Consider the following 12,637-nt stretch of genomic DNA (forward strand, 5'->3'; position numbering starts at 1 on the left):
GTCATAGATCTGCACTTAGAAAGCGTAAAGCTGCATGACAGTAATTTTACCATATGTGTAACTGGTACAAAGGATATGGTATGTTATGACACTAACAAATGTACATCTACATCTACATCTACATCTACATCTACATCCATACTCCGCAAGCCACCTGACGGTGTGTGGCGGAGGGTACCTTCCGTACCTCTATCGGTTCTCCCTTCTATTCCAGTCTCGTATTGTTCGTGGAAAGAAGGATTGTCGGTATGCCTCTGTGTGGGCTCTAATCTCTCTGATTTTATCCTCATGGTCTCTTCGCGAGATATACGTAGGAGGGAGCAATATACTGCTTGACTCTTCGGTGAAGGTATGTTCTCGAAACTTTGACAAAAGCCCGTACCGAGCTACTGAGCGTCTCTCCTGCAGAGTCTTCCACTGGAGTTTATCTATCATCTCCGTAACGCTTTCGCGATTACTAAATGATCCTGTAACGAAGCGCGCTGCTCTCCGTTGGATCTTCTCTATCTCTTCTATCAACCCTATCTGGTACGGATCCCACAGTGCTGAGCAATATTCAAGCAGTGGGCGAACAAGCGTACTGTAACCTACTTCTTTTGTTTTCGGATTGCATTTCCTTAGGATTCTTCCAATGAATCTCAGTCTGGCATCTGCTTTACCGACGATCAACATTATATGATCATTCCATTTTAAATCACTCCTAATGCGTACTCCCAGATAATTTATGGTATTAACTGCTTCCAGTTGCTGACCTGCTATTTTGTAGCTAAATGATAAAGGATCTATCTTTCTGTATATTCGCAGCACATTACACTTGTCTACATTGAGATTCAATTGCCATTCCTTGCACCATGCGTCAATTCGCTGCAGATCCTCCTGCATTTCAGTACAATTTTCCATTGTTACAACCTCTCGGTACACCACAGCATGATCTGCAAAAAGCCTCAGTGAACTTCCTATGTCATCCACCAGGTCATTTATGTATATTGTGAATAGCAACGGTCCTATGACACTCCCCTGCGGCACACCTGAAATCACTCTTACTTCAGAAGACTTCTCTCCATTGAGAATAACATGCTGCGTCCTGTTATCTAGGAATTCCTCAATCCAATCACACAATTGGTCTGATAGTCCATATGCTCTTACTTTGTTCATTAAACGACTGTGGGGAACTGTATCGAACGCCTTGCGGAAGTCAAGAAACACGACATCTACCTGTGAACCCGTGTCTATGGCCCTCTGAGTCTCGTGGACGAATAGCGCGAGCTGGGTTTCACATGACCGTCTTTTTCGAAACCCATGCTGATTCCTACAGAGTAGATTTCTAGTCTCCAGAAAAGTCATTATACTCGAACACAATACGTGTTCCAAAATTCTGCAACTGATCGACGTTAGAGATATAGGTCTATAGTTCTGCACATCTGTTCGACGTCCCTTCTTGAAAACTGGAGATTTGATGATTTTTTTTAGAATTAAACAAACTGAAAAATATTATTGTTGCTACAATTTTACATTGGCATGGTTAATTTAAAACTCTTGTATCAAAAGAGAACTAAGATAATTATTGGCTTTAGAAAAGGTCAAGGCACGAGGAACGGTAGTTCTGACACTGCAGTTGATAATGAAAGCAAGACTAAAGAAAAATCAAGACACGTTCGTAGGATTTGGCTACCTGGAGATAGCCTTTGACAATGTCAAATGGTGCAAGATGTTCGAAATTCTGAGAAAAACAGGGGTAAGCTATAGGTAGGGACAGGAAAAACTCGTTTAAACGATAATATGAATTTGGTGGTTTTTAAGGAATTAACACGAATTCAGCAGTTTTTAAGGAAGTAACGCGAGTTCGGTGATTTTTAAGCAAGTAAAGCAAAATTGGTGTTTTTCAACAAAATTTCTCTGTGTCCTCGTAAGAAGTGTCATAAATCGAATTATGTCAGTGACATATTTAATGTTGAAATGTTCCATGTTCAACTGTCGCATTACTTTTTGCAGTTATGACTCACTAGTGGCCTTTTGACTATCGACTTTTGTGAGAGTGTACGTAACATGATGGATAGTTTCATGCTGTACGATATGAATGGATGTATGTTTGTGTACCGCTGCACACTAATATATATTTTTTTCCATCATAGCATTGTCAACACAGTCTGAGTCTTTTATTATGAATGTAATGCAAGTATTTGGAAGGAGGTGGGCGTGAACACTGCCAACACCATCATCAATCATTGAGCTTATGACTCTACCACTTTTTACAGTAAAAGTAAAGGAAAAAATCTGAAATTGTAATACAAGTATGTTCTGCAATAAATGATGTTAAAAGTTCCATCTGATTAGAGATCGAAGAATGAAATAAATATTTGTGTGTTTATTTTTGAATATGTGATGAGTTCTGAATGGCTGGTGAGGCAGGTATCTTACAGGACAGCATTAATTTCTGCAACGGAAACAAGCAGCTATAAAATTCATCATTTTGGATTTCCAGCAAGCTGGAGTAATAACAGAACAGCAACTTGAGTTAACTAGTTTGATGTAGAAGATGGCCAAAGCTGCAAAATTCAGTTACTTTTGTTTAATTGATGACTAGTTTCACGTATCAGAACCCATTCTCAAATCATCCAAACAAAGAAAATGGTGTACTCTGTGATAGCATGTAAACCAAGTTAATATTGTACATACTTGTGTTTAAGCCATTTGTCAAGTTTACAGAGATCATTCATTGGCAGGACAATTGTTTTGCATATGCTTGCTGCCAACCCTTGTGAATAAACAATATTGTGCGCAATGCCAACAGAATTGTGGTATTCAAGGCTGAGTGCGTATTTTTCTGCTCGTATTAACTTATGAAAACTTTAATTAATATCGATATGATTGTTTTCAAATTTCATTGAAATAAGGTTCATTTAAGCAGTTACCAGACAGCTTGCCGCACATGCCAAGAGCTAAAATCGCATATAACCAGTGCCAACTCTCACTTCTGGCTACTTGGAGTATGGCTGTTTGGTGTATAAGTAGTGAGAGAATGAACCAGAATCTAACCGGAAAAATTTTTCTGGTGCTGCCAGATTTACGAAGGCGCATAGCAGTCTTGAGTTAGAGTAGGGGTACACTTAACTTGACTATGTCTTGTTTGTGGTGCGTTTTTCAATTGTTTCAAAGCTTTTGCATACTCATTTTTATCATCTGCTGGGTTTTTTCCCCATTGTATTCTTATTCTAGACTCACCAACGAACATGTGTGTACTGTGAAAATGCCGAAGCCTACAGTAACCACTGATGAAAGGGTGCAAGAATTTCAAATCTATGGTTTATATGCTCCCAATAAGTTATAGTATTTTGTCAATTCTGCATTATGAGAGCTTTATGGGAGCATAAATATTCTTTAGTGAAACTTGTGTAGACTGAAAAACGTAAGATGATGATGATGTTTGGTTTGTGGGGCGCTCAACAGCGCGTTATCAGCGCCCGTACAATTTCCCAACCTTTGCTCAGTCCAATTTCGCCACTTTCCTGGATGATGATGAAATGATGAGGACAACACAAACACCCAGTCATCTCGAGGCAGGTGAAAATCCCTGACCCCGCCGGGAATCGAACCCGGGACCCCGTGCTCGGGAAGCGAGAACGCTACCGCGAGACCACAAGCGGCGGACGAAAAACGTAAGGGCAACAATCTGAAGCAGGCTAGTTTCTCAATAAAGCAGCAGTCTACAATTGGCAGCAGCTTTCAAGGCGGGGAAAAAAAAAAAAAAAAAAAAAAAAAAAAAAAAAAAAAAAAAAAAAAAAAAAAAAAAAGGGAGAGAAATTGTGAAAGAACAGAAATTAATATATATTCTTTAAACAATGGAAAATCCAGGATGGAATGTAACAATACCAGAGAAGGAAACTTGCTACTCACCATATAGCGGAGATGCTGAGTCGCAACAGGCACAACAAAAAGAGATTGTGTGAATTTCTTTTTGTTGTGCCTATCGCTACTCAGCATCTCCACTATATGGTGAGTAGCAACTTTCCTTCTCTGGTATTGTTATATACTCTTTAAATACTTGCAAAACTTCAAACCAAAGCAACCTAAATATTTCAGTTAAAATTTATATTAATGCTCAGACTTTCCCAATTTTCTCATCTTTGCATCTTATGTTAGGGGCAAAACATTAATAGTTAAAAAAAATAATTTTAAGTCTGCAACTGTAAGTTCTAATTACCACATGTGGGGATATTGGAACAGTGTGACCCACTCCTTCATACTTATAATGAATGTATGTTTTGTTGAGCTGTTAGAAATGTACCTAACCTTAGCACTACATACCATTGAATTTTCACCAAAGTCTAATTAGCAAATCTTAAATAATGGTGTTAATTTAGGCATAAGAGCTGATTGTTATAAATCCATAACAACTTCTTGGTACCTTCAACTTGCTTGGTTTACTTTTTACAGGTCATTGTTATAATAACCCGGTGTTCCAATTACTCCCGTTTCCCCTATTTTGATCTTGAACAGTATCATATTAAAACAGACTGTTCTTTTTAGGTGCTGGTAACATCCCATGTGTTTGTTAAAACAATGAGAGAGACTATTGTGACTTCAATAAAACAGCAACGGAAAACAGGTAATGGAACAACTAGCTGAGAAAGATGATGTTATATTAGCCAATGAGACCACTAACAAAAGAAGCTGTTGTGTTTTTGCTGTTTTGTTGAGAACTATTGAAGTTTGGAATGAGCAGAAACTTTTTGTGGCAAGTGTGAAAATTCTCGACGCAGCAAACTCGACACAATGTGCTCATGCTATTTTGGGGGCTCTTCAAACCTATAATACACAGTATGACTATGTTAAAGCAGTAGTGAGTGACAGTGCTAGGAATATGAACAAATGTGTCGACTCCTTGAAAACAATAACAGGTGATAAATTAATCCATGTTCAATGCTGGGCACACAAAATTAATCTAATTGCTAACATTTATTGCAAGGAACTTAGTAAGTTAAATACTACAATCAGTTATTTGAAGAGTTCTTTTTTAAACAGCAGGAAGACATTTATATTTGCAGTTTCTTAAAGAGAAAAATAGAAATCCAAAGGTTTTTCCTCTTCCAGTTTTAGCGTGATGGAACTCTTGGCTCTCCACAGCCATTTACGTAGCAGAATATTTTGAGGTAATGATTGAATTCTTCCACAGTGATGATACGCAAGAGCTATCGAATGCAGGCATTGAGTATATTATTTCACTGCCAGATAATAATGTAACTTGGATTCTTGCAGAGGACATGTTTGTTAAAGAACAAGCCAGAGACTTGATGAGCATGGCTGTCTACTTAGGGACTTCAAAGCATCCAACTTCACATGAACGTTATTCAAAGTTGAAGCATTTTGAAGTATGCTTCAGTATTGTGGGAAAAGGAATATTTTGCAATGAAACCAGTGAGATTTTAAAAACGATCAGGAGGAAAGTGCTTCAGGCAGAAATTAAGGAGGGACTGAAGCAAATTAGACTGCACCTCCAAACAAGATTGTCGGCTCTCAAGGCCACAGATCCAAGTCAATCAATTTTCAAAGCCTTGGATTCTTGTTTCGATCCAAGGACACTAATTCTCAATCCTATTAACTCTGAAATGGCCAAGATCTTACAGCCAGCACCTGGTATGACTGTTCTTAGGACTGCAGATACCCTGAAGGGGAATCAATCTGTCCAGAATTTTGTTCAAAAGCAAATGTCAATACAGTCGGGACATGTTGTCATAGTGAAATGTGTTCAGTCGACAATCAGGAATTTGCTGCTGCAGCATTGAAAGTTGTTTGGTTCCCGTGTTCCAATGTTGACAGCGGGAGGCTGTTTTTAAACTATAACGAAGTATTGACAGATAGGCAGCACAGTCTTTCTGAAGACGACATTGAAATAATTACAATGCTGTCATTTGAAAAACTGTCTACAGAGTGAAAGTGTACCTTCCTTAGTGCTACTGTAGACCTATCTTTGTTTGAAAAAAAAAAACCTATGCATATTCTCACTTTTTCAAATGTTTACTAGTTTTTACTTCTCTGCCTTAAGGATGAACTATGCTTCTTGTGTTTGAGGATGGATTTCTGTTTCGCCTGTTTTACCCCATTTGTCCAGATCTAGGTAAAAACAGCTGAAAATGCAATACATAAATGAGCCTTACTATCAATTGTATACATGTGTAACTACATTAAAAGAAAGTATTTTTGTATAAAAAGACTGTGTTACTGATGGAAAATAGAATTTAAAACTCAAAACCTGTAATTAAACATATTATAAACTTTGTTTCCAAGCAACATGTGAGTGAACATTTAAAAAAATTAAGAAAATTAAATTTTGTCTTATTTTTAACCGAAGTTAAATACCTTTCGTAAATGTTTATAAATATTTTGTTATTAAAGAATACTTAAAAAAGAAATAACCTTCAAGCTTTCTTGGCGACATTCATACAGAAAAATCTCTTAGGGATGCCGCGAAGACATTTTATTTATTAACAATAGCACTGCAAAGGCAAAGATTTTCCTTTACAATAAAAGATTTTCTTCTAAGTTTCATTACAGCTATTCCATAAGAAATTTCAACCATTTAATATAAATATTTAAGTTGGTGAAAAGAAAATTGTCGAGTGTCAAAATCAGATTGTGGACCTGAAAAATGGGTAGTTCTGCATTTTTTTAATCTGTTGGATACATCACTGATAAATAATTTTTTCGCAGTATTTCCAATATGTGTATCACTCCAAATAATTCTGGCCAGACGCAGCAACAGCATACAAATGTTAAAAATTGAAATAATAGTCTCTGTTGCAGATACTTATTTGATGACACGTTTCGGGCTTCTATAGCATCTTCAGATCATTCTAGAGCCCCAGAGACCGGCTTCTGTGGTCTCCACAGTTCAAGAACAATATGAAGAAGTGCAAAACGTGTCATCAATAAAATATCTCCAACATACTGTTATTTTTATTTTTACTTTTGGTATTTGTTTTTAAATAATTATATGTGTCAAATTTTTTTGTTAAAATAATTTTTCTCTACACTTGTGTCATGTTTGGTCCACCCTATCTTAGGAATAGTTCCATTTTCAATATAACATTGAAAAATGGTTAAATATGACAAAAATAGATAACTGATAATAGAAAAAGCTTGCCAGAAGATAACACAGATAAATAACCCCGAAAAGAGCAAAAACTAACACCAATTTTGGTCATAAAATAACACTGATTTTTTCCTGCACCTAGCTGCAGGCAAAGATGGGTAATATATAATATGTACAAGACCCAAGAGAGAACAATAAGAATGGAAGACCAAGAACGAAGTGCTCGCATTAAAAAGGGTGTAAGACAGGGATCCCTCCCCATGAACCATGGACCTCGCTGTTGGTGGGGAGGCATGCGTGCCTCAGTGATACAGATGGCCGTACCGTAGGTGCAACCACAACGGAGGGGTATCTGTTGAGAGGCCAGACAAATGTGTGGTCCCTGAAGAGGGGCAGCAGCCTTTTCAGTAGTTGCAGGGGCAACAGTCTGGATGATTGACGACTGATCAGGGCTTGTAACACTAACCAAAACGGCCTTGCTGTGCTGATACTGAGAACAGCTGAAAGCAAGGGGAAACTACAAGCCGTAATTTTTCCCGAGGGCATGCAGCTTTACTGTATGGTTAAATGATGATGGCGTCCTCTTGGGTAAAATATTCCAGAGGTAAAATAGTCCCCCATTGATTTTATAATTTATTTTGCCTATTCCTAGTTAGTATCTTCTCTTATAGGGTGAAATCAGTAATTGAATCGTAACTTAAATTCTACTGTTGACACATAAACAAATATAAATTCTGTACTAATTATAAACAGCTGGGAGATGAAACAGTAGTATTCTTAAAAGATCTATTTGGCTCTATTCGAAAACCTGTTAGCAAAACCAGCCCTTAATTAATTCCAAAGCAATTAACAGTTTTGTTAAAAGAATTGTTTACATAACTATATATGTTTATTTCATCATTTAAACAAATAACTTGGACTAAACCTTGTATTAGAGGAAACTGTTAACAGGAAGGAATTTTTCGATGTATCCAGTTAATTTAATGAGTTAAGTTTTAATTGTAATTTCTGTAAATTAAACTTCGAACAATGTGTAGTTTCAGCACATATTATTGTGGGGATACATAGGGGACCGATTTTTGGTCCCTAGACAGTCAGCCTACGACCAAGTCTCAGACGAAATTTAACTTCGAACAATGTGTAGTCTCAGCATCCATTGTTGTGAAGATATGTAAGGGCCCGATTTTTGGTCCAGAGATAGTCAATCTATGGCCGAGTTTCAGACGAGAAACCTGTGTTGGTTAGAACAACAACAATGCATCTGTCAAATGTTACACAATAAGGCCATGTGTTAAAACAATGACAACGTCTGCTCCATATGTACCTAACTATTCTTCAAGAGCTGTGAACTTTGTGGTTAGGTTTTTATTGCCTGTAAATATTCAATAGAAAACTATGGTAGCAGTATGTGGAGGTTTGCCTGAAAACTATTAATGAGAAATAGCCGAAATGAGAACAGCATGAAACTTAACATCAGAATTGGGGGGTCACGAAGAAGACAGAGTTAAGGAATTCTGCTACATTGGCAGCAAAATAACCCATGATGGATGGATCAAGGATGACCTAAAAAGTAAAATAGCACTGGCAAGGAAGGCTTACCTGGCCAAGAGAAGTCTACTAGTATGAAACATAGGCCTTAATTTGAGGAAGAAATTTCTGAGAATGTGCATTTGGAGCACAACGTTATATGGTAATGAAACACAGACTATAGGAAAACTGGAACAGAAGAGAATCGAAGCATTTGAGATGTGGTGGTACAGAAGAATGTTGAAGATTAGATGGACTAATAATGTAAGGAATGAAATGGTTCCCTGCAAAACCAGGGAAGAAAAGAACATACAGAAAATACTGTCAATTGAGATATTACAGAATAACTTCCATGGTACTAGAGGGATCTGTGAACAGCAAAAACTACAGAGGAAGACAGAGATTGGAATACACTCAGCAAGTAACTGAGGTTGTGGGTCACAAGTGCTATTCTGAGATGACAAGGTCTGCACAGGAGAGGAATCTGTAATGGGAAGAGAAGAGAAAAGGGGCCGGGGAAGAGGGGGGGGGGGGGGTAGGGAAGAGCACATGTTATGGAAATGTCCGATTTTAGACACAGGTAAATTAGATAAAAGTCTACAGGTGAAACACAGAATAAATTTGAACTATTGAGGATAGGCATCTTTCATGGGGAAAAAGGAAGCTCAATTACTGGAATCTGCCATTGACTTTTAGGTAAAGGTGTTACCTTGGGTACATTTTCTATTTATTTTTATTTCCTGAGGCAGTGCAGCTAAGTAGAAGTCTTAACGCAACGAAAGCGGGGCATATGAGTACTGCGTGAAGATATACACACATCTTTCATTTCTTACAGTCAATCACCAATGTGCTTACTCCTTAATTATAGTGAGATTACGAAGAATGATCAGCTTCATAAGAATGGTTATCCAAACAATTACAACACAGAGGAAAAAAATATCTGAATTGTGATATACTGCCAAAATTGGATTAAATTACACATAGAAAACAAAAGTTTGTTAAATGAAAGAAAATTATATCGATTATTATCAACAATACCTGTGTTTTCGTTTTGAGCCTCCTGGTGTAGCAGTAGGGCTTCCAGGTTTTTCTGATGGATCATCAAGGTTATACAAGAAATCTGCTATAAATGCTAGTTCTTGCTGTGATATTTTAGATATTTCAGGTGGGATGCGCTCTTCAGACAGTCTCAGAATAGCAAGATACAGCCAGCGAAAGAATGCCTGGATGAAAATGGATAGTTACATTGTAATTTAGAGATATTTACTTGTCAGATGTATAAACTAGAATTTGAGTATAGACAATTCTCTAAAGACCAAAAGTACTGTGACTTTTCCTTTGTTCAAGAGTAGCTACTCCCACAAGGTTCCATTTTGGGGCCCTTACTTTTTCTTGTGTATATCAATGACCTTTCATCAGTAACATTACCAGATGCCAAGTTTGTTTTGTTTGCCGATGATACAAACATTGCAATAAATAGCAAATCAAGTGTAGTCTTAGAAAGATCAGCCAATAAAATATTTGTGGACATTAATCGCTGGTTCCTAGCCAATTCTTTGTCACTAAACTTTGAAAAAACACACTACATGCAGTTCAGAACTTGTAAGGGGTGTCCCAACATACGATGACAAGAAGATAGAAGTGGACAGTGTTAAATTCTCGGGGTTACAGCTTGATAATAAATTCAACTGGGAGGAGCACACCACAGAACTGCTGAAGCGTCTTAACAAATCTCTGTTTGCAATGCGAATTTTGTCAGACATAGGGGATATAAAAATGAAAAAGCTGGCATACTATGCTTACTTTCATTCCATAATGTCATATGGGATTATTTTTTGGGGTAATTCATCAAGCCAAGCTAAAGTTTTCCGGGCACAAAAACGTGTAGTAAGAATTATATGTGGTGTGAACTCAAGAACATCCTGCAGAAGCCTGTTTAGGGAACTGGGGATACTAACTACTGCTTCCCAATATATTTATTCCTTAATGAAATTTGTCATTAAAAATATATCACTTTTTCAAACCAACAGCTCAATTCATGGAATCAATACTAGAAATAAGAATAATCTTCACAAGGATTTAAAGTCACTTAGTCTTGTACAAAAAGGTCTGCATTATTCAGGAACACACATTTTCAATAACTTGCCAGCAGCCATAAAAAGCTTAACAACCAATGAAATTCAGTTTAAGAGACGCCTTAAGGATTTATTGGTGGCCAACTCCTTCTACTCCATTGATGAATTTCTTAGTAAAACCAACTGATTTGTATATAAGTACAACATAACTTCTGCACAATTTCAGTGCAGTAATGTGTTCATTGAAAATGTGTGTGTGTGTGTGTGTGTGTGTGTGTGTGTGTGTGTGTGTAAGTATAATCTAACTTCTGCACCATTTCAGTGCAGTAATGTGTTCATTGTAAATAAGTATTACAGTAGTTGTATTACATGTTTATTACCTTATAAATAAATAAATAAACATTTTTTTTTTAATTCAGTGCATTAGTATTTGTAAAATGACTCTTAGTGTTCATTAAAAAATGACGATCATTCCACTTGGGACCTGTGGAATGGTACATTAGCTTATTTGTTTTAGTTGTAAATATTTGTCATATATTGTTTTTTTCTGACATGTTCCACATCCTGGAGGACCTCCTCACTACGGATCAATTGGAATGAAAGTAAATCTAATCTAATCTAATCTTCTCCATATCAACTTTCTACAACAGATGTGTTCTTTTTATCAGCATTTGTTATTACTGTGTATCTTCCACCTCCTGGCATAAATGCTGTTCAAGTGTACTAATTGTGAGATAACAACAACAACAACAACAACAATATAGCAGTAGAAAAATTTAAGAATAGAAAACCAGGCAACACAACACTAGACATTGAAAAACAAATTCAGAATATTTCAACGAGTTATAAAATATATACAGTAACTTATCAGTATCTCAGAGGTATTAGCGACAGTTGACTAACCGTGTTTTGGAGAGAGTAGGGTTTAACAAAGTTTTCAAACACAGTTAATTACAGAAGCTTCCATCCTGGACATGTGCACACCAACATAAACACCATTTCTTCCTCAATGTTACATACAACATTTGAATTCAGCAATTTTGAAACATTATCTCTTAAATGACTAAAATTTGCATATCGAACAATAGGAAGTCCAGGATAGAATAACAACAATATTGAAATGATAAACTGATACCACACACTGGAGACATTGAGCTACAGACAGGAACAATGAAAAAGAACACTATATGGAACTCTCACACATTCACACAACAGAAACACACACACAAATGGCTATTATCAACAGGTGTTGACGCCTGACTGCAGTCTATGTGCTGCACTCAGATCTTAGTGCCTGGTGGCAGTGGCCATGTGTATGTGAGTTGCTGTTGTGTGAAAGTTCTACTTTTGAAGGAGAACTTTGTCCAAAAGCTGAAAATATTTCTAGTACTCCTTTTCATTGTGTCTGTCTGCAATTAATTTCCTTCTCTTTGTGGTGAATACCAATCTGCCCCTCCTACATTGTTGAAAATTTACATGTCATTTTTATAGCCTCAAGCAATAAGATTATTTTCTGTAAATGCAGAACTTTTTTGTGATAAAGTTTGCCCATGCACTACTTCATAGTTTCCTATGGGTCACACCTTCCATAATTCTTAGCTTTCTAGTACCTTCCTGCAAGCTGAGTTTTTTCTGTTATGGAGTAGCGATAGCATAACATTTGTCCCCCTCCCCAATTAGTTCTTTAAATACAAAATAAGGTGATCTTTTTAACCACAGAAGCAACATTCAACATCATACCATATTTCGTAGCTATCATCTTCTGAATCCAAGGCTGTCAACACACACTACGGCAGTGGCACTTGACTCAGAGGAAGCCTATTCGAGTCCTGGTGCCTGACAGTGATAGGAGACATAGTGATAAAGCTCCTAATCATCAGACTGTGTGCAGTGCCCTGCTTATGCAGTGCCCTGGCTTAACAACAGGTTTCAAACCTTTCCACAT

The 12,637-nt window shown here is 37.0% G+C and overlaps 1 protein-coding gene across 11 annotated transcripts in view; it reads right to left on the reverse strand.

Moving 5' to 3' along the window:
- Positions 1-12,637, reverse strand: part of LOC126095728 (anaphase-promoting complex subunit 4) — a 135,818-nt gene that overhangs the window by 43,191 nt on the left and 79,990 nt on the right. For all 11 annotated transcript variants that reach the window (XM_049910496.1, XM_049910491.1, XM_049910495.1 and 8 more), the window contains one exon: positions 9,656-9,840. In XM_049910496.1, coding sequence (XP_049766453.1) covers positions 9,656-9,840 — 185 coding nt within the window. The remainder of the gene's footprint in view (positions 1-9,655; positions 9,841-12,637) is intronic.

The sequence above is a fragment of the Schistocerca cancellata genome, chromosome 8 (genome assembly GCF_023864275.1).
Source record: "Schistocerca cancellata isolate TAMUIC-IGC-003103 chromosome 8, iqSchCanc2.1, whole genome shotgun sequence".
NCBI classification, from domain to species: domain Eukaryota; kingdom Metazoa; phylum Arthropoda; class Insecta; order Orthoptera; family Acrididae; genus Schistocerca; species Schistocerca cancellata.